Source organism: Elaeis guineensis, chromosome 11, assembly GCF_000442705.2.
Source record: "Elaeis guineensis isolate ETL-2024a chromosome 11, EG11, whole genome shotgun sequence".
NCBI classification, from domain to species: Eukaryota; Viridiplantae; Streptophyta; class Magnoliopsida; order Arecales; family Arecaceae; genus Elaeis; species Elaeis guineensis.
The window spans coordinates 107,279,039-107,305,328 of NC_026003.2; the positions used below are offsets into that span (position 1 = coordinate 107,279,039).

Below are 26,290 nucleotides of genomic sequence, written 5' to 3' on the forward strand. Positions count from 1 at the left end.
CATGAAGGTGGAGCCCCACTCGGTGAGTTTGAGCCACTTCCCAAATCAAAACTTGGCCACGACCGAGTTAAGCCGATCGAGTCGAGAGTTGGCCAACAGCGAGACAGCCGGCATTGAATCCATCGACCGCCTTGGGGGTGGAGGGAGGGAGTCCGTAGGGATGGGTTGGTTTAAAGAGGATGGAGGAGGAGAGGTGTAATTAGAGATTAATTTATATTATTTAAGATTCTTTGACAGTTTATGAGATCTTCCGTGGGTGGAGTCAAAAAAAGATTCTAATCCACGTGCATCTTTCGTTCGTTTCCTTTGCCATTTATTTCTTCTAATTTTTTTTCCAGCTCTTCATTTACAAAGTCTTTATAAATGAATTGTTATCTAAATATATCAATTACATGTAGAATATTATTGATCATACTTATCACTATTGTCTCTGCTGAAATTTTTTTTCAAAATTAAAATTATTAAAATTATATTTACGATCAATGATGTTACAAGAAAGATTAAATGGTTTAGCTATACCATCTATTGAGGAAGAATTATTGTTAAATATTGATTACAAAAAATTTATAAAAATTTTACATTACAAAATACATGTAGATTAATTTTTTAATAATAATTAATATTTAAAATATATTGATTTTTAATAAAAAAAATCTCTTTTTTTTATTTGGTAAAATGATGGTGGTGCCTTCAACTCAAGCGATCAGATGGTAACAGTAGTAAAGAATACATCAGGTGCATTTTCTTAGGGACTTGATAAATCATCTTCACTTTTGACTGTTAATTAGTGTTCAAAAAATAAAAGAAGAAGATTGGAACAGTACTAGCAAATCTGAAGCTTCTATATATACAAGGAAAATTACATGGATAGTCATAGACCATCCTGCCTGATTTCAGTAGTCTATGCGGAAATAACTGCAAAGAACAGCAAATGGTAACAGTAGGTATACACAAATATGCAAACCTCTGTCATAAAAAGCTTTTACTGAAGATAGTATGGACATGACAGTTCAACCCAATTTCTTTACAAGTCTACACACTGCATGTAATGGCAAATGGAGTCTGAATTTATCAGTTGGCACATGATGCTTCGCTGCCAGCTCCTCTTTCCCCTTGCACTGCACAACACGCTCGTCCATTGTCAACCTTTTAGGTATAGCTTGTAGGATTTTACTTGCGATCCATGACTTTTATTTTTTGATTTTTCTACCTTTTAACATATTCAAACCTGCAACATGCACACATGCACTTCCAATAATTCTTCACTAGCTTGAATAAAGATTGTGTTGCAGGAAAAAAACTAGTAACAGCATATTTGGGAAGGAAACAAAAAGGACCAATTATATTAATAAAATTTACAGTATTTGGACAATGAAACATTAAATGAAACAGATGGTCATTCTGATATATCAGGCTTGTTCCTGGAGGGTAAAAAGCAAAATTACAAATCTATATTGCTGTAATGGGCAAAATACAAAAAAGGAGATATTGCTGACAGTTGAAAATCAGATGGACTTGCTCCTGCCTCTCTATTATGCTACAGCTTATGAAGTTTAAATCTTTTGTTTAGCCAAAAAAATATTAGAAGTTGACATCTTTTGAAGGACCAACACTTGTTTTCTGCTCTGATACATACAGCAGTACTTTGATGACGAGACTTTCTTTAATTTCTACTTTATTGTCTTTTCCATTTAATTGAACAATGGCTAGTGGAGCCTAGAAAGGATTTGTGAGGACAGCACAGATATAACAATAATCAAAATTTAGTAAAAGTTTCGAACATAAGATTTGAGAAATCTTGGATCATTTTTAATTATACTTTACAGTAGTAGTAGTAGTTTCAAATGATGGACAAGCTGTGCACCTCAAAAATACTCCATTGGTAGAGACACTGGAATGATGTTCAAACATCAATTGCAGTATCTTTATGTCACTGTAACCAATTGGAATGGTCTTTGCTAAGGAAGGAGGGTGATGGATCTAGTAATAAGTTAAAGTATTATTCATAACCTGGCTGACTAGTAGGTCATTGTTGGTCAATCCGTCTTACAACTTAGACCTATTGACTAAGGTTTGACGTCCGATGAGACGGAGTGTCCTGGCCGTCCCTTCCTGCTTTTGTAAGGAAATAGGAGCGGATGGGTTTGGGACTCCAAAACCCATCCACATGGGAGAGAAAGAAAAATGAAAGAAGGAAAGGAACGAAAGATTAAAAAAAAAAAAAAAAAAACATAAAAGAAAAGAAGAAGAAAAATGAAAGAAGGAAGGGAGAAGAAAAAAAGAAAAAGAAAAGGAAAGAAAGGAAGGTAGAACAAAAGAAAGAAAAAAAGAAAAAAAAAAAAGAAAGAGAAAGGAAAGAAGAAGGGGAAGAGACAAAGGATATCTACTAGGATGCATGACCGGAACTATTGCCGAGATAGAACGGGATAGTGGGGTATCCCATTCCACAGAGAAATGAGGACACCTTCATCCCATTTAAAATGTTGCTATTGAGACACACCCAATTCTATTAACTCTAAACCCTTAAAACTCTATCAAACCCTTTTGATCTACTTTATCTTTTACTTTCATATCTAGGTTTGTGGAAAAAAAATATTAATAAAAAATAGTGCATTAGAACATACATGTGCATGCTCTAATTTGTGATCTCTACATGCCTATAAGCAGGGAAAATTTTATGTAAGTCAACACCAATGTTGGTGATGCCATATGGATCAAAATGTTGTGCATTGAAAAGGGTTCAGAATCTTCAGATACATAATTTAGCATCAATATGAGAATGATGAGGTGGTTGTATGACTAGATTAGGAGATGAGAGATATGTGCAGATGGAGTATAGGAGTTATACCCATCAAGGATAAAATGATGAACCAGATTTATATGATATAGGCATGCTTGGAGGAGAACCTGGTAACTATTTGGTCACAGGTTTTGTGCATGAGGTTCAGAATGAGGAGAGAAATGCTCATCCTATCCTGAATGAAAGTTATAATAATGAATTTGAAACAAGTGCATCATGAAAGTACTTCACAGCCCACCCCACCCACACCCCCCCCCAAAACATGGATGAGATCTATCAGTCAACAACTACAGAAGGTAGTAAGAGGTTTCAAATTCTAAAGAATCCTGAAAAATCCTTGTAGGAGTGTTGATCATTTGTAGATGTGGATATAAAAAGATACATTGTGAGTTCAGGTGTGAAAAGTTGTCAGATAGTTACCAGCAGGAAGCATTGTTACTTGGTTAGAATAATCTTCAAACTTGCAAAACCAGGCTAAAGTGGGAAGATAAGGTAAACTGAGCTCAGTATTGAAGCGACAAGAATGACCATAAAAATTAACGAAGGCATGCACATTAGTGACAGTTACGATGGTTCATTATGTTTTCGTGAAAGAGAGGATTTGAAATGCAAAGGATAGTTTCATCGTTTCACAATCAATGTGAAGCTCAGGACAGCGAAATGACTCGATGACATAATTAAATTTTTAGTACAAACGAAAAATTTAAAATAAAAGAGGACTCAAAGTTTGAACTTCATAAATAATATTTCATTCATCTGCAGTTCAGAAGAAAACAGAAAATGTCACTTGTTCTTTCTCCTCTAGAATATTTCTTTTACACAACATTTAATGCATCTTATGAGAAGTGAAGCAACCAGCTTGACAACTTCATCCAAGTCTCTCCTCTAGATTAAATTTTCCACCACTGTAATATTTAATGCATCTCACATAAATTGAAGCAACAATCATGACTATTTCTGTCCAAACTGAGTAGCATACTTTATAGCTACCCTGTTCTAAGTCTTGGCACCTAATACACACCAATGTATACAAAATCAGAAAGCCAATATTTTACCTGTAGCTTATGCTTCAGGTGGTTCTGGAAGTGTGATTAAGCGTGTTCCTGAGTCGTAAACCAATTTAGTGCTGCAACTGATAAGTATAGCAACATCAGCACTTAAAACAAAAAAATCGATGCAAATGTACAATTATTTAGATTCTTGCCTAAAGGAAATCTGGAGCTCAAAAAATAACTTACTTTGAGCATTTCACAGTATTTGTGGAACCACCACTAGGTATGGACAATATATTTCCAAAGAAGGAACCATTTTCTGTGCCACAGTTTGGGCAAGGGCCCTGGAAATTCAATGTATCTATTAGTCTGCACTTATATTAAAGATGGCATTTCAAAATTTGAATCATTTTAAGCTACAAAGAACAATATCAATTGAAGATCCACCTTTAAGATCAAAAAGTCTTTCACGATGACATTAGTGAGTGACTGGGCTAACCAAAATATAAAAGGTAAAGCAGCAAACCATGTGAAAATGAAACTGAAGGGCTCTGGCAACTGCATCAGGACAATGAGCATGTAAGTTAAGAAGCAATTTTAAAAAAGTATATAGCATTGAATAATGGTGAAATTTGCTAAGCTAAGTGAATGCTCCAATAGTACAAAGGACAAGCGAAAGATACAAGAAGACTAATTAGATACACCAACAGAGCATAAGTTATCCTTTTGAAGCGAAAAGAATTATGGAAACTGGCAAATTGGACAAAAAGCATAGGGCATTGGTAGAAGTCCTAGATGCAAGTTCATATGATCAATTGGTGACTTCTTAAAATGCAACTAATTAGGCCAGCAGTCTATTATAATAATTTAGTAATTAGTTTTTATTTTTTCATACTATTGATGTTAGGAACAAGTAATCATTTACAATGCAATGTGTTAATCATACTGCCAATGATGTGAAAATATCAGTTAATTGAATGAAAAAATTTTGAAAAATAAAACTTCTCAAGTTATGTTATGATCTCCAAAACAAAATCTGACATATTTGGAGAGGAAAATTGAACTCAAGTTATTCTCATTCCTCACAAACGAAAATAAAATGAACTCAAGATAATGCAGCAAAAGCATCCCATGATGCTTGATAACTTTAATCTTTAATCTCATATATGTTCTATGAAATTGTCAGTATCAAATATCAATTTTCCATAAAATACAACTGAGGGATCTTTGTTAACTCAACTATGCCAATTGTTCCTAAAAAAAAGCAAGATTAAAGAAATTAAATAGAAAAGAAATGTAGAATCTGCTCTGTAAATTATTATAATATAAATAACAATTTAGGCTATGTTACCCTGACTCTCTCATTTATCCTCAAGAACTCGTAGTTGACACTGAGACATCAGTATTTGTAAGACATTTGGGTACAAAACTGGAAGAAGAAATAGGAAGGATCTGACATTGTACAAGCATTCCAAGCAGAAACATGGAATAAGTAGTCCACTTAAGATGTTTTCATCAAACATCAGTAAATGATTGAACTCCGATAACACTAAATGATACTTAAGTAGACTCCTAGTTACAGACTATGATGCTGAGTAGGTTGAAGCCCCTACCTATGACTGCAACTAGGCCAGATTGTGTCCCAGTTATGCTTGGACTCAAACCCAAAGCGTTGGCTAATTGGGTCGGGTTGACTTGGGTCCATGGGAAATTTTTGAGACCCACTAGATCATTTAGACTAGGCTAACTCAAGCAGGGTCCAAATCCAACCCGACACATTTGAGTTCAGATCAGATAGGGTATAGGTTGGGTCTGTGGTGCAGAATTCCGTCGAAGTCGGAGGAGCTGGAGCTGAGATGACCGCGGCCGCCGCGGGACCTGCAAAGAAAATCTAAACCGGAGGGGGTGCTCCGGCAAGACCTCCGACGCTCAAGTCAGTACTCTGCTTCAACAGAAATGGAGTGCTCGAGTGAAAATTTGCAGAATTCGAGATAGAGTTACCAGCTTAGAGAAGAATGTGTCTGGGGTTCCTTATTTATAGACGGAGGGTGAAACTGACTGACAGCGACGTCTGTAACCGTCTGGTAGTGGACCGCTCAGGGCCGCATGGAGTTTGTTATTGAGAGTAGTGGCATCAAGGGTCGTTCAGGGCCACGTGGAGCTCGTTGCAGAGAGTGGAGTGGTGTCCGTTGTCGAGACTTGCCAGAGAGTGGTGGAGCTGCATGAAATCCGTTGCAGGGAGTGGAGCAGGAGCGCGGCTCTTGTCGTGACTTGTCAGAGAGCTCTGATCCGTCGGCTGGAGCTCGATTGGGACATCTGATGGAACGGAATGGCTCTCTATTGTTGGTCTGGGAGAAGCTCGGATGTCCCCGAAGCTGCTGACGAGTCTACTGTTGTCGGGTGGCTTAGGCGCTGATACTACGGGTGGGAGTCACCTGCTGCAGGAGCTCGGATAGAAACTTTCCGTTGGCGAAGTCCGGTAGGAATCCGATTGTTGGAGAAGTCCGTCTGGGATTCGCCCGATGTGAAAACTCGCCTGAAGATGATCCGTTGGAGAAGTTCAGTTTTATGAAGGATCTGATGGAGGGTCAGCCGGTGATGGACTTCGGATGGCGTTGGGGAGGTTCGGCAGACATCGGAGGCGATCGGTCGTTGTAAGAATCTAGCTGCCGGAGCCCGATCGTCGTAGAAGCTAATCCAATATCCAACCGCTATAGAAGTTCAGTCGAAGTCTGGTTCTTGTAGAAGGCTGAAAGGAGACTGCTTATTATGGAAGCTCGGTCGAAGTTAAGTTGTCGTGGGACCCGACTACGAAGAAGCTCGGCTGAAGTCTACCTGTAATGGAAGTTCGGAAGGTATATGTTTACAGCGGAGGCTCGGATGGGATTTGCTTACAATAGGGATCCGAGGTAGGCCGTCCGCTGTAAGGGTTCGGAGTAGATTGCTCGTAGCAGGAGTTCGGGGCAGACCACTCGTAGTGGAAGTTCGGAGTAGGCCGCTCGCGGTAGAAGTTCGGCTATCGCAGGAGCTCGGCTGGAATCATAAGGCGGTCGACCGTCGTAGAAACGTGGAAAGAGCCTGGTTACTATAGAAATCTCGTTGTCGGGGAAGCTCGGATGCTGACGAAGCTCGAAAGAAGTTCGGGGTAGTCGATGCTGTAGAAGGACGGCTAACAGCGAGCTCAGAGGGCCTTGGGGCGGCCGATGGGTGAACACGAGGCCATCATCGAAGAAGTCCGGACAGCGAGGGAGTTCGGAGAGGCGTCACGTACAAGGTCGGGAGCCAGAGGAGCCCGAAGGATCAGTCCTCTGCAGACTTCGGCCGGGGGCACTTCATACCCAACAGGTCCAATACAAGATAAAAGAGAAGGTACATCATCCATTCTGTGTCCAGACGGAAACTACTAATTACAGGGAAACAAATGGAGAAAACTAAAAATAGGTATCACTAACAAGGATGTAATTCAAAAATAATTGAACCTTTGACCTATGAGTATTAGACTTTAGTTCAAACCCACGAACCCAAAGATGGCAACAAGGTGACTTTTTCGAAGTCATGGGTTTTTGGGTTGAATAATAGGGCCAAGCCAGGTTGAATTAGGTCATCTAATGTTTCACTAGTTTAGACCCAACCCACACACAGGTGGTTCACCATGGTTGAGAAGGAAAAATATGACCAAACTTGACTTGATTTTTAAACAAGTCATGTTTCAGATGCAAACCCAACCCAAAGATCTAGATAATCAGTTTGGACCAGGCCTAACTGGGTCAGGTCATGGATTGACCTGACCTATCTACGGCCTACCCCTAGCAAATACCAGGTCCTAGTTGAAGCTCCGAGACTTGTTGTATTGCATGTTTATTTGTTCATGTGCATGTGCATGTTTCTCTTTCAACTAAACACTTTAAACAAATGATAAAGATCAGGGAGTGTGTACCAAAAAAATGGTTAGGGTGCATGTATTTCCAATGAAAAAAGAGAACAAGTAGAAGTTCAATTCTATCAAGGTATTAAACCAGTCATTCAGAAATCTGGCATCATAAAGGAGAATGTATTAAACCCAGGGGTCTTAACTAACCTCCAAAAGATGTGTAATTTCAAAGCCCGTCAAATCATCTAGAAAGAAAAACCTGTTAGAATAAAAAATAGATGGGAGGTAAGAGCATTACTTTAGGAAATTAGCGACATAAATTATTACATGAAAGATTATCAATTTGAATGTCATTCAGGTAAAAGTTGCAGCTACCGTTATATAAGATCAATGAAATATCAATTAGTAGAAGGAAAAAAGTTTTTACTAGAAGATAGGACTATTTATGCCTATGCTAATTGTGCATGCATGCATAACATTAGAATTATAATATATGCCCAAAACAGAGTTGTTTAAGCACATTCCTCTCTGGGAACTAAAGTTACTACAAACATCAAACATCATCCAGGCCTTTCCCACCAAAACTGGGTTGGCCATGGAGAAGAAGTCTTAAAGTCAATAAGGCACCATCAGATATTCCTCTATGAGATATGCTGATAAGAAGGAATCTTAGTCATTTCACCTGTTACTTATATGGTCAAGGTTCAACTTAACAACAGAAATAAGACTCGAAATTCATCATGCATGACAAAAACAAAATGAGTGAAGATGTGATAAATAACAATGTTAAATTGACTAATTTCTTATGACAATTGATATAATTCTCTGAAAATTGATTAAGCCAGAGATAATATTTTCTATGTATACATAGACACAATACTACTTACAAGGTCAGAGCAATAACAGCTGCCGGTACATTTAATAAGAACATCTTGAAGTAGTCAACAGTCAAGTCGCTGTACACCTGCAAGAAAAAGAATTAAAAATATGAAAGAAACTAAAATTAAAGAAATAAAGATTACCTTTATTTTAATATGTGGATCTTCCAAAAAGATAAGAAAGTGAAGGTATGTTGTTTTACTGGCATTTTAGCAAGTTATGTACGTAAAGATTTGGCCACCCTTCCACTATGATGAGGTATGCTGAGATCATATCCCAGCGATCATGTTATTTGAAAAAAAAAAAGGGGGGGGGGGGGGCTTTAAAATAAAATGAAAGTTGTTTGTGCCACGGGACCAATTTGCATATGCAAGTTCTACATTCATGTCATTTGTCATGTAATATACTTACTAAAAAGAATTGCACTGCACACTGAGCTGTACTGCATACATCTATTTTGAATAATCCACCAATAGCATTTTAGGGAACCAGATTCAGAGGCATAGCTTAGGATTGTCCAAAACTGAAAAGAGTCTAACATCTTATTTCTAAAGTTGCTGTTTATTAGACAATTGCAAATATAGTTGGTTCTCAGCCATGGAAGCAATACACTGTATCAACACGAGTATGCCTAGCATCTTGGTATTATTTCAGTGCTGGAATACACTTGGTTTCTTACCAGTATCTAGCTTTTCCTTGAGACTTGAGAATTATTCTGGGCCTTATAGAGTTTATTGTTTGTTTCCTTTGATTCACTCTAGTTAGTGAACTCGAGCTATCCACAGTTGAGTTGTGTTCTTGGAAAGAGGACCTCAGAGTGTTTTTTGAATTGAAAATGGAAATCATGTCCTCATACTTAGGCCAATCATTATCAGATTGAATTGCAATAAGATCTCCATTAAGTCATGTTCAATCTATGTGATTGTTTTACAAGTTTTATCATTTAAAGTTTACTGTAGAAAAAAAAATATGTTTGGGATATTTTCCCCTAAGTAATTTGTGCTTATTTTTGAAGGGCTTATAACATGGTAGGGCATAGACATATAGTATAAGCACAAGACAATTAGAAATAAGATTGTTATATCATGAAAAATATGCTCACAAGAAACAGGAGAATTACCAAAACTGATGGAGATGCCAAGAATAGGTTGGAGAACAAATATTATATCAAAATACTATGGTCGGAAGCTCCATTGCCTTATAAAAATAAAAATATTTAAAGGAGATCTTGCAAAATTTATTTTCTTTTCTTTTTTTCAAATTTAGACTATCATCATCATCATCATCATAATCATCATTATTTTTATTTTGCAAGAATAGTGAAGTTGTAAAAATTTCAGGCACTTTGACCTTGAACCCAATAGATATATTCTATGAGTGAGTGGAGTTGGATGCGCATATTAAATATTACATCAAAACATGATAGTCTAGAGCTCCATTGCCTTATAAAAATAGAATTACTTAAAGGAGATCTTGCAAAAACAGCCTATTTTATTTTATTTTATTTTTCAAATTTAGACTATCATCATCATCATCATTATAGTTTTTTTTTTTTTTGCAAGAATGGCGAAGTTGTCAAAATTTCAGGCACTTTGACCTTGAACCCAACAGATATATTCTATTAGTAAGTGGAGTTGGATGTGCACATTTTGATACTGGATGCTTATTGTTTTTATACCAATGCAAATACTTTTAATATTTAATGGACATATTTTTGTTGATTGTATAATATACATTCATGGGCTAGAGTTCTATCCATGGGACAAGGGGCAAAAGCATCCAAAGCAAGGTATGCTGTACCAGTCGGTACCATATCGCGCATACATTCTATGCTGGTATGCTGTCTCATGCCATATCCAAATGCATACCGACACTATAATACCAAGATGGCAAACCTTGATCCAAAGCTTTCAAAATTGGGTCATTCTTGCAAAAAAAAAAAAAAGATAATAAAAATGGTTCAAGTCTACAGAAACAAAAATAAAGTGGGTTGTTTCTTCAAAATTCTCTTTCCTTGACTATAGGAAACACAATCCTTTAGTTGTTATAGCTTCAACTATGAGTACTACGGCAGCAAGATGAATACAATAAGTTTACTTTCTCATACACAAAATAGGTACTTTGTGAATTGTTTTGTTTTTAATTTCTTGAAATTCTAGTCACTTAATAACAATAAAAAGGGTAGCCCAATTCATAAGGCTTCCACCATTGTGAGGTAATGGAAAGAGTTAGATGTACATAGCCTTACCCTCACGTACCAAGAAGCTGCTTCCATGTTTCGAACCCTTAACCTCTAAGCTATAAGAGAGCAACCTTATTATTGCGCCAAGGCTCACCTTCTTGCTTAATAACAATGCTTGGTTAATATTTTTTTTTATCTCTTATCTACCTTTGGAAACTGTTTTCACCAATAAGTTTCATGCAAGCAATGTTGTCTACATGGGTTCTTGTAGAACTCTATGTGTAGCCTCCCTCTAACATTATTAATTCATTTTGTCATGTTTGTTGAAGTGCTTTTGCAGTCTTCAATAGAGTCACATGCCTACTTTGACAAGTTCTATCAAGGGATAGCAACCACGACCATCACATGTTCATGAATGTCCTTATGGTCCTATTCTTCTCTTTTCTCCATGTTAATGGCATAATTTCAATCGCTTATGATCTTGGTCTAATTTATGCTTTCTAAACAAGGATTTAAGTGCCCAACCATACCATATCATGTCTACAAGATGGATTATGCAGATATTTTGTCTGCAATATGTAGGGGTGCCCTTTTTTGTACAGTTATGCACCTACCTATATATGTATGTTTGTGTATGTGTATGAAAGCAATATGTTCCAACACCCTTTAAATTGGACCTTACTTTCCCTTTAACTTGTGCTCAGTCATCCTGAACAGATGATAAGTATAATAAATATCCCAATAAAAGCATCAAAATATATACTAATTGACTTTTATTCTTTAAGAATTGATGCTTTTGTGTTTTGTAGAAAAGATGATCGCCAATGCAAAGAGCCCGATTCGTAGGGTAAAAAAAAATGAAAGCAAATTGGACTCAAAACGGATCCCAAACGAAGCCCAAAAGCCAAAAAGAAAAAGAAAAAAAATCCAAAATAAGCGGCGTGGTGCACGAAAATCGGCCTCGTGATTCACGCGTGGCTTACCTGAACAAGAGGCGCTGCTCACATGCGGTCCATAGACCGGCAACGCCGGGTCTATCTGTGGCTCATGGGAATAGGCCGCTCGTCTTTTATCGTGGCACATGGACGAGCGGGTGCGTTTTTGCACTATCGGATGGTGGGAGGCAATTTTCTCATGGGATCAGACGGCCAGCAGAGCTCCTTCCCTATACTTCAGTGGTGGCCCACTAACTTGGCGCAATCGGACGGTCTGAAGCAATTCCCTACGCGATCCGACGGTAAGCATTGATGTCAGCTGGGAGAACTGAAACAAAGCTTTTTGCGCCATCCGACGGTTCACAATGATTTCAAGCTTGATCCAATGGCTCATGTTTATTCCGACTAAGATAGGAAGCTGGGCAGTGATTTCTTGATGGAGTCTGGGATGTTTGATCAAGATCTGATGGCCAGAAGGCTGAGACACAGTTGGGATGCGAAGTTGGGAGGAATCAGGAGTACGTGGACTACCAGGACTCGAGAAGCCTGCACTCTATAAAGAGGGGGGACTGCATACAGGAGAAAGGCATCCAGAAAATAGAGAGAAGAGAGATAGAGGCAGCAGGCAGTCGGCCATAGATTTTATTTTTCTTTATTTTTTAGATTTTGTTTTCGAATTTGAAGGGAGAGTGGAGAAGAAGAAGATTGCTTTAGGAAGAGAAGGTACTGTGACAGGATTTTGAATCTTCCAGAAGATGTATTCAGGAGCCATGTTTGGCTAAGATGCAGTCTGTAGGGGAGTACGGATGTCCTTACATAATTTTGTGTATTTGTTTTCTATTCTCTGCAATTAATAAAATACTTTCAAGTTCTATTCACTTTCTTTTATGCTTAATTCCTGAATAAGTTACCTATAGGTGGGATGGATCATGATCTTGACAGGATATGGCCTGCTTAGCAAAAATAATTTATTCTAGGATTTGATATTTATATAACCTGTTAAGATCTATACAATCTAATCGTTTGATAGCCTATACTTGTGGGACGGACCATGATCTTGATAGAATATGGTTCGTATTCAGCAAGATAGCCTATGCTTGGGATTGGTTTGCAAGATTCCTAATTGATTATGAGTTTAATTGCTTAGATCAAAACAAATATCAGAATCTATGTCTATGATCATCTGAAAATCTGAAGACATCTTTTATCATAAATATCCCTCAATTCATCTTTCATGTAAATTAGTTAGTTTTTATTAAAATATTATCAACTTTTAAGAATCAATCTTTCTCTTTTATTTAGTTAACTATATCTCAGCCCTCTAATCCCTATGGACACGATCCTGACTCACTCTATCTATATAGTTTAAGTTGGTTTTTATTTTTCACCACCTACGACAGCGATTAAATTTTAGCGTCGTTGCTGGGGATCATTGGCACGGTTGTGTTGACTAAGCATAAGAAAAAAAATAAAAAAAAAAATATTTTACTGCTTATTATTCTAGTGATTTATTGCTTTTCATAGCTTAGAATAACTTACTGTCCTGAAAATAGATTTGATTTTTATTTTAATTGTAGGATATCTATTTTCTTATATTTCTAATTTAATTTAGTTTCTTTTTTTTAAGTTTAGACTCTCTAGATATTCTCACACCTAATTAACCCAATTTAAAATTTATCTCTTATTCCTTTTGCTAAAGATAACATAACATAAAAAGAAAACGAAGACACCACATAACAGTTAACTAAAATAGAGAAACTAATTAAACCTTAAAAGCTTCAACCTGTATTGGACATCTTTCTTGTATTTGCATTGCATATTCATAAATACCTTAAAGGCAGTTAACCGAATTAAACAAAATAAGATAGGAATTTGATCACCTTTCCTTAGCCCAAAAACCACCACCCTACATATTGCATTGACCTAAACCTTAATCTAAAATCAATTAGACATTGGCCCCTAAAGACTCTCGAGCTCATTAAGACAAAAAATCCTAAAATTGGATCAGATTAGGGTTAGTCAATTTAACTGATGTCTAGAAAAGTGGTTCGCAGACTACGTCCCGAAGGAAGGTGGTTATTTAATTGATTTCGTTCGCTTATTTGGTCAATTTTAATTGGTGTCTAAGCAACGGAGGGACCCACCAATCTTACACTTATCTGACCAATTGAGTGGCTAATCTTTTACTTGGAGTGCTCAAAGGCAACTTTGGCAGTTAGGAGCTGTCTAAATCTAAGGTAACCTTTAGTTAGAATTGATTGCTAACATACAAACATTAAACCTAATTAAAACACTCTTCTCTATCATCTCTTAGATTTAGAATCCTTTAGGCTCTTATCTTTAGAATTCTCTCCCCTCGTACCTCTTCACATTCTTCAATCTTAAAATTAAAAAAAAAAAAGAAGATTGTTCTGATCTCGAACACTTGATTGCATATCTGAACAATCAGAACAATCCAAGATGGATCTCAACAGTAGATTGGATAGTTGTCCCATAGATTAGATCGTCCAGAAGCCATCAAACACTCTCCCTATCCATCTTATCTTCCTGCGCAACAAGTTTGCGCAATATGTTCGAGCCCCACTCACTTTGTAAGTGAATGCCCAGTCGAATCCTTAAAAGAACTAAGAAGCTAGTGCTCACACTCAATCAGAGGGAAGAAAGTTGCCTAGTCAGTCCGAGAGTGACCATGAGGGACAATACATGGCTAGAAGTTTTAATGTCCTTGTAACTTTTTCTGAACAATCAATTATGACTCTCGAGAATGAAATGGTTATAGAACAATCTTGCACAACCGAAGAGACCAACACCGATAATTTGACTAAGGCTAAAATATATAGGGAAGAATCAGAAAGGTGGGTCGAATCAATTCCATCATCACCTTATCTACCTATGGTCCCACTCCCAAGTGCCCTAGAATCACCTATTCCTTTTAACGGGAAGGAAGAAAAAATTGAAGAAATGGTGGAATTAACTGAACTTCCCAAAAACCATCAATGAATAACACAATAGAGGAAGCTACACCCACAATTCTTTCTTAGGATCCGTTAAATCCCTATTAGGCTCATTTTGGGATGGACGAGTGTGATGAAGATGGATATGTTACAAAAGTAAATGTCCTAGATACGTCCTACTCCAAAACCACCCCATTTGAAATCGAAAATATGAGCCACCACCTAGCCCACCAATAGCTCCTTTATTAGAATCACCAACTACTCCAGAGCTGAAGCCACTTTCTGATGCATCCACTGACACCCTTCCAATGATCCTTAATCAGGAAGCCCAATTTATTGGTATTCTAAAAGCATATAAAGAAGCTGTCGGATGCGATATTGCTGAAATGAGGAATAACGATATTGAGATGTTTATGATTGATTTTTCTATATTCGGCACGACTTTTGAGGACTGCCTCCAAAATTTATTTACAGTACTAAAGCGATATATGGAGACAAAGTTAATGTTAATTTGAAAAAAGTATTAGGTTTTAGATCAGGAAGAGAATATGCCAAAACATATAGTATCTGAGATTGGGATTGGGGTAGATCACGCTATAATTGAAGAAATTTTTAAACTATCACCTCCACTCTCAATCTAGCAAATATCATCCCTCCTTGACTTTGTACTTTTAGACCCTGGTATAACGTGCTTGCCCAGTACACTCTTTTGATCCAGGCTAATCACCGTAGAGCATTCCATGGATGTTTTACGGTCATAATAATAAGGCCTCCTAATTGGCCTTATCCTTTTGAAACACTGAAGAATGTACTTGAGATTAATAATTCAAAACCATTAGAATTTGTTAATCCAATATTTGATACACGATAGACGAGAATCATAGTGTCTGGCTGAAGACGTTAAACTTAGCATTTGTTGGAAGACAACCCAATTTCTTAGAAGTAGTCTTAATAAAAGGCTGGCTGAAGACATTAAACTTAGCACATATTGGGAGGCAATCCAAACTTTTTATTTTCTCTATCTTTGCTCTAATGATTTTATTTTTTTTAAGAATAATAGATAACTCCTTACGGAAGCATCTGGCAATACACACGCACACCTAGTCAGGTGACATCTCTTCTTGCTTTGTTTACGTGTCTTTATTTTATTTTTCCTTACTCCATTGAGGACAATGAAAATTAAATTGGCGGGTGAGGATAATAATTCTTTTTTAAAAAAAATTCTCGAATGAGTATTTAGTGTTTAGGCACACGATTACCCTAGACTTGAGTTGAATCAAGTAAATTTTAAAACAGCAATTGATGTTCATTTAGAAAATTCTTGAGATGCCGAGAGATCAAGTATTAAGAAAACCTAATAAATGGTTAAATCTAGAACAAAAATCATTCTAGCATTTCTAACTCTCCCTACTAGAATCAAAGAAGAGTTTACTTTTTATAAACATAAGTATCTATTCGTTCCTTCATAAAATATAGAAAAATAAGAATAAGTTTTGAGCATTTTTCACCAAGTAACCGGACCTCTTTGCCTCAGGAAGCATTGAGTCTCGCATCAAAAAGTGAAAAATACTAAAGAATTTTATCCTTTGAAAAAAAAAAAGAGAAGGCAAGTTCGAAACATTGGTCTCCCACCAAGTAACCGAGCCTCTTTGCCTCAGGAAGCATTGATGTTCGCGTCAAAAAATAGGCAATGTAAAGATGCCTCTTTTGGAAAAAAAAAAAGAAAAAAGTGGGAACAAGAGTTACTTTGCACTTGCTTGTATTAAAATAGACAATTTGGAGGTGAAAGTAGGAATTAATCTAGAAAAGGATTGGAAATAATTTTTGTTCTTTATTTAACCACCATATTAGTAAGTATTAATACCCCTATGACCTATCTCAACAATATTCTTCTAAATATCAATGGACTGTTTAGAAAATTGCTTGATAAAATACCCATTTCAGAATATGACGGTATCTAATACTAATTCCTTTCTTTACTCGAAGATGAGCAAAGCTCAAGTTGGAGGGTGTGATAAGTACAATAAATATCCTAATAAAAGCATCAAAATATATATTAATTGACTTTTATTCTTTAAGAATTGATGCTTTTGCTTGTATTTTGTAGAAAAAATGATCGTCAATGCAAAAAACTCGATTCGTTGGGTAAAAAAAAAAATTGGAAGCAAATCGGACTCAAAACGGATCCCGAATGAAGCCCAAAAGCCAAAAAGAAAAAAAAAAAAAAAAACCCAAAATAAGCCGCGTGGTCCACATGCGGTGCACGAAAGCCGACCGCACGATCCACGTGCGGCTTATCGGAATAGGAGGCCTCACACGCGGTCCATAGACCGTGCAATGCCAGTCTATACGTGGCTCATGGGAACAGGCCGCTCGATCTTTTATCGCAGCGCATGGGCGAGCAGGTGTGTTTTTGCTCTATCGAACGATGGGCGGCAATTTTCTCACGGGATCGGATGGCCAACAGAGCTTCTTATATACTTTAGCGGTGGCCCACTATCTTAGCGCGATCGGACGGTTCGAAGCAATTCCCTGTGAGATCCGACGGTGAGTATTGATGCTAGTTGGGAGAACTGAAACAAAGCTTCTTGCACCATCCGACGGTTCATAATGATTTCAAGCTTGATCCAACGGCTCATATTCATTCCGACTAAGATAGGAGCTGGACAGTGATTTTTTGATGGAATTTGAGACGTTCGATCAAGATCTAATGGCCAAAAGGCTGAGACACGGTTGGGACATGAAGTTGGTGAAGAAAAAATCGGCTTTTTTCTTGTAGGATCTTCCAGATCTAATGAGATCTGAGGCGGAATATTTCAAAAATTATCTTACGATATTTCATATCTAAGATCTATTAGATCTAATTTCTATTATCTGATATTAAATCTAAAATTAAATCTGAAAACATGAAGAATAGAAAAATACCTCTAGGATAACTAGATTACCCTGTAGATGATCGCAGCAATGCCCGAGATTCTAAAATAGCCACGCAGTTGTCTGGCCTCTACCGATATCCACTCGAGCAGGATCTGGATCGTCTTCTCCTCGTGAATCTTTGCTCCAAAAATCAGATCTGGATCTGATCTGAAAGATCTTCTGAAGCTGGAGCAGCAACTTCTCGATAAATCTCTGCAGCCTTCTATCAGGAAGCCACCACGCCTTGGACAAGCACCAGAAGGACGCCCAACCTCTTGGACGTGAAGAGGGAGGGAGAGGAGCAGAGGGGGCGTGGAGAAGTGGAGGGTTTCAGGCTTTTGCTGGGTATTGAGCAGAGTCTCTAAACCCTAGGCGCAGACAGGGTTTAAATAGACCCTGCTACGCCATGCAGTGCCACATCATTCGATCAATCAGAAAATTTTAATTAATTCTGAAAAAATTCTGATTGATGGAGTGATGTAATCTGATCATATCAGATAAGAATCCCCACAATCCTCCTACTGTTGACGCCAACACTGGATAAGCACAGTGACATTGGCGCTCCACAGTCCAAGTTGATCAAGGGATCAGAGTCCTCATCTCATGGGACTCTATCCTTATCCACTTGGGGCGCATGCCCAATTTGAATATGGCGCCCACTTTGAGGCCTAATTTAGTAGGTAGACACTCCACAAAAAATCTCCAATAACCTCTTGCCAAGTGGCCTTCAATCCAAAATCCATGGGTCAACGTTTGACCAATGTCCTAAAACGAAAATGACAGGTGACAGAATTAGCAGGTGTTGTCTTAAATTTATCTCATGAATTAATGAGATGAATTTAAGACAATCCTTTCTGAGCTAAACTGGCTCCAGTCAGACTGAAAGAAACCTTCTCAAGGTTCTCTGGATGAGTCAAATCACATTTGGCTCAGTCGAGATAGAAAAGATTATACGAGGAGAAAGTTAGGCTCAATCGTATGCAAGCACGATTTTCTTGAACCTAATTGGATCTAATCCAAATCAATCGAACTGGGCTAGCTCAATTGATGAGCTCCAGACCCTAACTCTTGTTTGTGTGACCCAGTTAGATTCATTTCTGTATGATAATGAGATATGTCGTGATCTCATCATCGACATCATCGAAACTCTTTTCGATGGACCAAAACTCTTCTGATTCAGATAATTAGAATGATCAATCATCAAGATCATTCTAATTGCTCCCAAAATCCACCAGTGACACCTAACAGTATATGGTGACAACCAATCAGAAATGAAGACGAACCTCTCGATGCAGCTACCTGTGTGATTGAGTTCTTCTATTATGAGTTCAACTGAATTAGGGTTAAGGTGAACTCGTCAAACCCAACATCAATCATATGAATCAATCGATCGATCCGAGTCCGATGTGAAACCTCAATAAAAATTCTTTTCTATTATTTCACTCTGTCATGGCCATGGGCTTAAGGACTCGATCTTTCGATCATCATAGGACTACTCTCATCTACCGAGGTTGATAGATCCCATCTTGGTACAATCTGATTCCTACAATGAATATGCTGCAGCCAACATACACCTCAGGATTCCGAATGGCTAGGAGACCGAGTTATGTATAGTCAAACTATAACACACTCAAGGTGAACTGTCGATGTAACTCAGGTCAAAAAACTAAACACATAGCTGCAGCATCGAACTAGTCATCGACGAGAAGGTAGACTTTCTTATGACTGCTCGAGGTGGTCACGCTCAGTACTCTCGTTCTCAACGAATACCTGTACTCTCGCTCCGGTGTCTCCACACCGTAGACTCAAGACACATTACCCTAAGAAAGCGATCGTACACCAACCTTCCGGATCGATCACCATCCTCGTGATGATCCTATAGTCAGGAGCTGTTTATGAGTTAGTTATGTAAATTCATGCCTTAAATTTTCAACTCTTGAAAATATGAATTAACATTCCTACTAACTCAAAGGATGTATCACAGACATAATGTACACAATGTGATAGTAGAATAACCCTTTTAATCATTTATAGTCAAAATTACAAATTTGCCCTTACATTTGTACAGGAATGTGTCAGCCAATCTGGCATTTAGGGCACACATCTAACAATTGGGAGGAATCAGGAGTCCATGGACTACCAAGACTCGGGGAAGCCTGCACTCTATAAAAAGGGGGGACTACGTATAGGAGAAATGCATCCAAAAACAAGAGAAGAGAGGCAGAGGCAGCAGGCAGTCGGCCACAAATTTTTTTTTTCTTTATTTTTTAGATTTTGTTTTCGAATTTGAAGGGAGAGCGGAGAAAAAGAAGATATCTTCAGGAAGAGGAGGTACTGTGATAGGATTCTGAATCTTTTAGAAGATGTATCCAGGAGCCATGCTTGGTTAAGATGCAGTCTGTAGGGGAGCATAGATGTCTTTACATAATTTTGTGTATTTGTTTTCTATTCTCTGTAATTAATAAAATGCTTTCAAGTTCTATTCACTTTCTTTTATACTTGATTCCTGAATAAGTTACCTATAGATGGGATGGATCATAATCTTGACAAGATATGACCCATGCTCAGCAAAAGTAATTTATTCTAGGATTTGATATTTATATAACTTGCTAAGATCTGTACAATCTAATCGTTTGATAGCCTATACTTGTAGGACAGGCCATGATCTTGACAGAATATAGTTCGTACTCAACAAGATAGCCAATGCTTGGATTGGTTTGCAAAATTCCTAATTGATTATGAATTTAATTGCTTAGATAAGAACAAATATCAGAATCTATGTCTATGATCATCTGGAAACCTGAAGACATCTTTTATCATATATATCTCTTAATTTATTTTTGATTTAAATTAGTTAGTTTTAATTAAAATATTATCAACTTTTAAGAATCAACCTTTCTCTTTTATTTAGTTAATTGCATTTCAGCCCTCTGATCCTTGTAAATACGATCGTAACTCACCCTATCTATATAATTTGAGTCGGTTTTTATTTTTGACCGCCTATGACAGCGATCAATAGATTTGTTTATTTGAAAAAGATCAAGAATTGCTCTATTTTTTTTTGAAGATTTGAAGGTTGACTTTACAAATTGGACATGATTAAAAACTAAAAAAAAAACATCATTTTGACATTTCTATGGGTATATGAGCTTCCTATGGTAGCAGCAATCTATACAGTAACTACAGTGTCAATTGTAATGTAAGAATATATGCAATTCACCTATAGCTGCCATCACGAAACTTGAGCTGTTGAGAATTATTTTGTGTCCTTAATGTGCAGATATAGTTCTATAGTACTAGTCTGTATGACTTGAAGTCATGCAGGGTAAATGTTTTAAAACAACAATAATCACATATATCTAAGGTTATGTATAAATATAGATTTCTATATATTAGTTGAGAACTATTTTTAGCTATCTAAAACATTTCTATATAATGATATAAATTGATTAAATTTGACCTATGTAAAAAGAACATCTTATGGTACCAATGCATGCCAACTAACAGCATGATATGTATGACCCATATGGGCACCCAATACCTTTTGCTTTCAGAGTATTTGCTAAGACAATTTAGGCTCCCCTATGCTATGTCATAAGCCTTAAGCTTGCATATAGTCTGAAAAAATATTTAATTTCTAACCAAAATTTGACTATTGAGATATCTTATGATCACTAGATACTAGAACTGCTGCTAAGCCCACTGAACTGAAACATCAGGTTCAGTGAGACAGGGAACTCTACTTGATCTTACATGTTTCTTATTCAAATTATTAGAAAGATGGTCCATCTCACCATACCTAAGCCTAATATAGCATATCTTTCAAACACAGCAAACTGCTTAATAGTCTGTCCATTTCATACTTACCATCTTCATCAGCTAAACAAACTTTTATTTTGTGCTTTATATACAGAAAATATAAAAAATACGAACCATCAAATGTAAAAAAGCAACAACCACAGCCATCAACACTGACTCTAGAGAAACAAATAATCCTACAAGACTCATACTAGTCTCCCAGAAAAATGCAAAATCTATTCATTGAATCGGATGAGAGAGAAAATACACAAAGCTGCAGTTTTTATCAAACATCAAAAATCATGGCATAATATACAGAAAAGCAGGTCTATGTGATTATTATTCTCAGATTCTTCAAGACATTCAAATGAATCATTTAATTTGAAATTCATATATTGACTTATGATACATGGGCCACAGACAATCAAAAATATTCAGAAAACTCACTAATGTACCTTTCTGGTGCGAAGACTGCATCGTGGGCCTTCTTGTACAATGTCGCTCCCTTCTTTCTAAAAATCATGCACATAAAAAATTTTATAAACTACAAGAACAAAAAGAGAGCCAGATAACATTTGTAGGTATGACAGATAATAATTCATTTCTTTAGATTGCTAGAATTATTTTGGACACATAGAACAGTCTGAAAATTATTCGGTAGGAGACTATAATGTAATTGATTTAAGCTTCCTACATAATAAACCAAAAGAATACATAGGGATTAACAGACCAAAAAGAAAAGAAAAGAAACACGACATCAACAAACCCATGCATCCACCAATCAAAGGATACCACTAATTCTTGTAGTCTAGGATTTTTATTGATAAATTATCTCTACATTGACAAAATTTTAGCACAAAACGTACACGTATCAAAGGTAAATAGAAAATATCAAAAGATGAGGTGATCTGTCTTGCAAAAGGTAATCTGCCCTTGAGAATAACAATTTTAAATTAGAGGTTGTAATTTGCCCTTTAATCAACAATATGTACAGCCATCCTGCCCATAATTTATGAATTACATGTCTTTGAGATGTCTATCAAGCATGGCAAGCATAAAGGAGATACCATGAAGTGATATTTGTAATTTACGTGTTTGCCTTGGATAAAGTGATTGTGTATGTATGTATGTAAGTACATGCATACGTATGTAACCATGCATGCATGCATATGTATGCATGGAAGGAAGCATGCATGAATGAGTTGTACATATGTATGCATGCATGCATGTATGAAAAAATAGTTGCCCTAAATTGAGGTCAAAAAAACAACCTAGATGGGTGCATGGAACCTCTTGTTGATGAAACAAAATTAACCAATCAAATGTACTAACTATCGAGCATAAGTGAAAAAATCTTGTAGAATAAGGGTTCAGTCCAAACAAATTCATAAACATGTTTGCTATTATTCATCTGGAGAGAACAACTACTCATCCATCTCTCCTACTTCAATGAAGGAAGTGTGTTATCCTTTTCTTTTTCCATCTTTACCCTCAGCTTTTCTTTCTATTCAAATTTTAACCTTTGAAATGGTTGAGACTTGAGACTCTTAAATGCAATCAACAATTTCTGTATCCCCTTTAATCCACCGGAGATATTTGAACTAAATGAATCTAAATGAATAATGTTACAAGCCCACTATTTGGTGTCCAGTCTTGATCATTCAGTCTAAATTAAAGAGTCATCTGCATCATATGTAGGGCTGGCAAAATATGACCCGACTGCCAACCCGACCCATGTTCGACCCACCATAAACAGGTTTGGGTTTAGGCTAAACGGGTTTAGATCATAAACGGATCGATCCGTTTAACCCGTTTAATAATTGGGTCGGATTTCTGTTTTAGATATCTGATCCGTTTAATCCGTTTAATGTTCAAATCGGGTTGAGTCAATAACCCATTTAACCTGCTTAACCTGTTTCTGACCCATTTTACCTGATCTGTTTAACCTGTTTAACCTATTTAAGATCCGTTTAACCTGTTTAAAATCTGTTTAATCTGTTTCTGATCCATTTAATCCGACCTGTTTAACCCTTTTAACCTATTTAATCCGTTTAACCTAATTTGACCTATTTAATAAATGGGTTAAACGGATCGGGCGGGTTACCTATTTAATAAACAGGTCGGATCCAGGTTTGAATTTTTGACCCATTTAATAAACAGATCGGATTTGGGTTGACGATTTTCTTACCCGACCTGCATTGACCCGATCCTTTATGAACCGACCGACCCGATTGCCACCCCTAATCATATGTGATGGGATCACAGCCATCAATAAATTATGTGTCACATTATTTGCATAACAAAATGATGGTAAATTAACCATCCATTAGACATCACTTTCAGTTGGACACATAGCCTGTAATGAATCATACCATCCGTAAAAATCAATCACAGGCATAGCATGTTTGAAATGCTAAACATTATTAAGGTTAATCAAAGCTAATGTGTCAACCACTAAAATCATGGCAAAGCTACCATCCAACCTCCAATAAGTCCAATTATTCACGACTGCATAATATTAGGATAGATTGAAAAATATTCAAGAAAGCCTTGTCTTTTAATTTCATTCTTAGTTATGTTCCCCTTTTCATTGTGATGAAACCAGAAAAGGTTCATAGAAACCGAACCCTTAATCTTGACTTCAGTTCATCAAATTCAGCATCTGTCATTATGGATTTCCCACTTGCATAAGCCATTGAAGCTTCCAAAAGCTTTTGTTCATCTGGACCTATTATAACACAGAAAAAAGAATATTCAGAAAATAATAATATTAAAATATCTTCCTATGTGCTGTAAATAGAAATTCAATTGAATAGCCAAAGGACTGAAATAGTCATATGACGTGTAATAGGAAAGGTTAGACATACTTAGCATGACGACACTGCTTCCTTCCCACATTAATTCTTCCTTGAGATTATCAAATTCCTCGTTTGACATTATTGCCTTTTTCTCATAGTAGAACGACTGAATGCAGAAGAAATAACGAGTGACCATCTCTCAGAATATATTCAGTAAGGCATATTTATGTCAAATTGTCAAATTACGAATGTTTGTCACAGATATGATAACTCAAATAAACATGTGTAAATAGAATACTTGTAATGCTTGTAGAAATTCCTGTTCAAGTTCTCCCAGCGTCTTCTTCTCTGCCTTCTTATCTATGCTGCAATATGGCAAGATTTTGCTATCAACAACTTCATCACCCTGAACCTGACCTGGAATGGGACATTGACAAAAGGATAAAATTAGATTGTATGCCACTTTGACTACAAATGTATAAGAAATTTGCAAGAGACATGCCGAAGAAGCATAAGAGATGAAAGTTTTTCATGGTATCCATAACTTGCTGAGTTGAAGAACAACTTTAGGTGCTTCCCATCAAATCTACTTTGTGTTTAAGCAATCTCTTGAAGCAAGTTCTCCAGTTAGTCATGCATGGAACATCATTCTTTCTAAAGGTGGAAATATCAGAGAAGACAAATGAATTAACTCATTGGTGGTGAGTTTTCTAGTCATTATAGGAACAAACTTATTTGCAGTCAGCCTCGTAATCTAGTTGTGCTGTTTGTCTCTATCTGGGCTAATTTCCTAAGCGAGAGTTTACAGCAATTTTCACAACATTTATCCTGGTTGCTGTTGTAGCAGCTCCATTTAATGGAATAGGTGATTTCAGTCAAAGGGCTAATGCTTTGCTGAATTCATTCTACACCAGATTCTTGTTTGCTCTTAAGTACTTTTGGTTTTACTTTGGACTATTATCAACACGTAGGGCCCTAACAACTCATAAGAAGCAAGAACTGCTAAACCATACCAAACAGAGAAGTCCAGGGCATTGCCAAACCAAGACATGCTAATAACTAAGACAGTTCAATAATCCGATATGTTCCATGTTAATGTTGGCCTGAAGCGTGTCAAACTGTTTGGTTTTGTCCAGTTTCATGCTCTCGGCCTTTTCCGGAACTGAACCAGGTTCAGGCTTATATAAAATTCTCTTCCAATCTTTCTCCTCTCTCCCAATCCTTTTCCTCTTTCCTCTCCTCTCTAGTGAGTGCAAGTCATGATTTTCAAGATTGAGGTCATTAAGATTTGTATCCACTCCATCATTTGCTTAATCTAACTATATTCCACTGATGGCATGGGATTCTCACTCTAACTCAATTCATTTTGTTCAGAAACTGGTCCTCCAAAGCGCTAAACATGTATTCTCAAAAGAAAGATACTTACATAATGGAGATGATATCAAGCAAACTATTTAAGAGGAAAAAATATTTAAACACCATACTCCCGAATTCATACTTCACTGAATCACACACAGCATGTCTCATCCCCATTACTTTAGAGCCCTCTTCACATTCCGAACATGCTATCAACGTCACGCAAAAAAATGCCATCATCAACAAAGTAATTTCATTATTACAATCAACTAATACTTCCAGGGGAAACGCCAATTTCATTTGTCGTGCCTCTCTTATTGCATTTCCACAACACCTTCAAAGTTTAGGTTGCAAAATTACCGACATAAGATCAGAATTTAAGTTAAAACAAAAACGAAGAGAAAAGGCACATTGAGAAGACAGAAAGATGAGGCCTTCTGACCTTGCTGATCGGTGGCCCTGGGACGCAGCACGAGCACCCTGCGCCGCTGGTGACAGGGAAGCCCAAGGGAGGCAGCAGAGATAGAAGATCTCCGCAAGGAAGAAGAGGACGAGGAGGGGAGGAGAGAGGGCTTGAAGTGGAGAGGAGATCCGGAGGGAAGGCGAGGGGAGAGCGAAGATAGCCAGACCTCGGAGGCCATCTGTTTCTGGTCGAGCGATAGATGGCAAACAAAGGTGGGTGGGTGCTGCCCAGAAGGAAAGAATGTGCTTCTTAGAACCGGGATTGGGCCATGCTGGTGGGGGATGGACGCGGGATAAGGGAATGGGGCAACGTGTGGAGGGAAGGAGATCGGAGAGGCAGGAGATCG

At 37.2% G+C, this 26,290-nt stretch overlaps 1 protein-coding gene across 2 annotated transcripts; it reads right to left on the reverse strand.

Annotated features, from left to right (window-relative positions):
• Positions 1-821: 821 nt before the first annotated feature.
• On the reverse strand, positions 822-26,290 carry LOC105054282 (PGR5-like protein 1A, chloroplastic). Of its 2 annotated transcripts, none has more exons than XM_010935774.4 (11): positions 25,924-26,286; positions 24,424-24,542; positions 24,195-24,291; positions 23,955-24,055; positions 21,783-21,839; positions 8,551-8,627; positions 7,871-7,922; positions 4,240-4,350; positions 4,039-4,136; positions 3,856-3,932; positions 822-1,228 (listed from the first exon to the last, which is right to left on the reverse strand). In XM_010935774.4, the coding sequence occupies exons 1-10, from the start codon at positions 26,120-26,122 to the stop codon at positions 3,863-3,865; spliced, it is 981 nt and encodes a 326-aa protein (XP_010934076.1). In that variant the 5' UTR covers positions 26,123-26,286; the 3' UTR covers positions 822-1,228; positions 3,856-3,862. The 2 variants fall into 2 exon arrangements, with proteins under 2 accessions (XP_010934076.1, XP_073101380.1); XM_073245279.1 differs by lacking the exon at positions 822-1,228 and adding an exon at positions 3,518-3,705 and having other exon boundaries at positions 25,924-26,290.

Excerpts from the sequence above, each read along its gene's own strand:
- LOC105054282 (XM_010935774.4), bottom strand. The coding sequence starts at position 26,122 with ATGGCCTCCGAGGTCTGGCTATCTTCGCTCTCCCCTCGCCTTCCCTCC. Across the intron at positions 7,923-8,550 it reads GCTGTTATTGCTCTGACCTT|GTTTTTCTTTCTAGATGATT; the intron begins GTAAGTAGTATT and ends TTATTCTAACAG. Across the intron at positions 4,137-4,239 it reads AAGACTTTTTGATCTTAAAG|GGCCCTTGCCCAAACTGTGG; the intron begins GTGGATCTTCAA and ends TTGAATTTCCAG.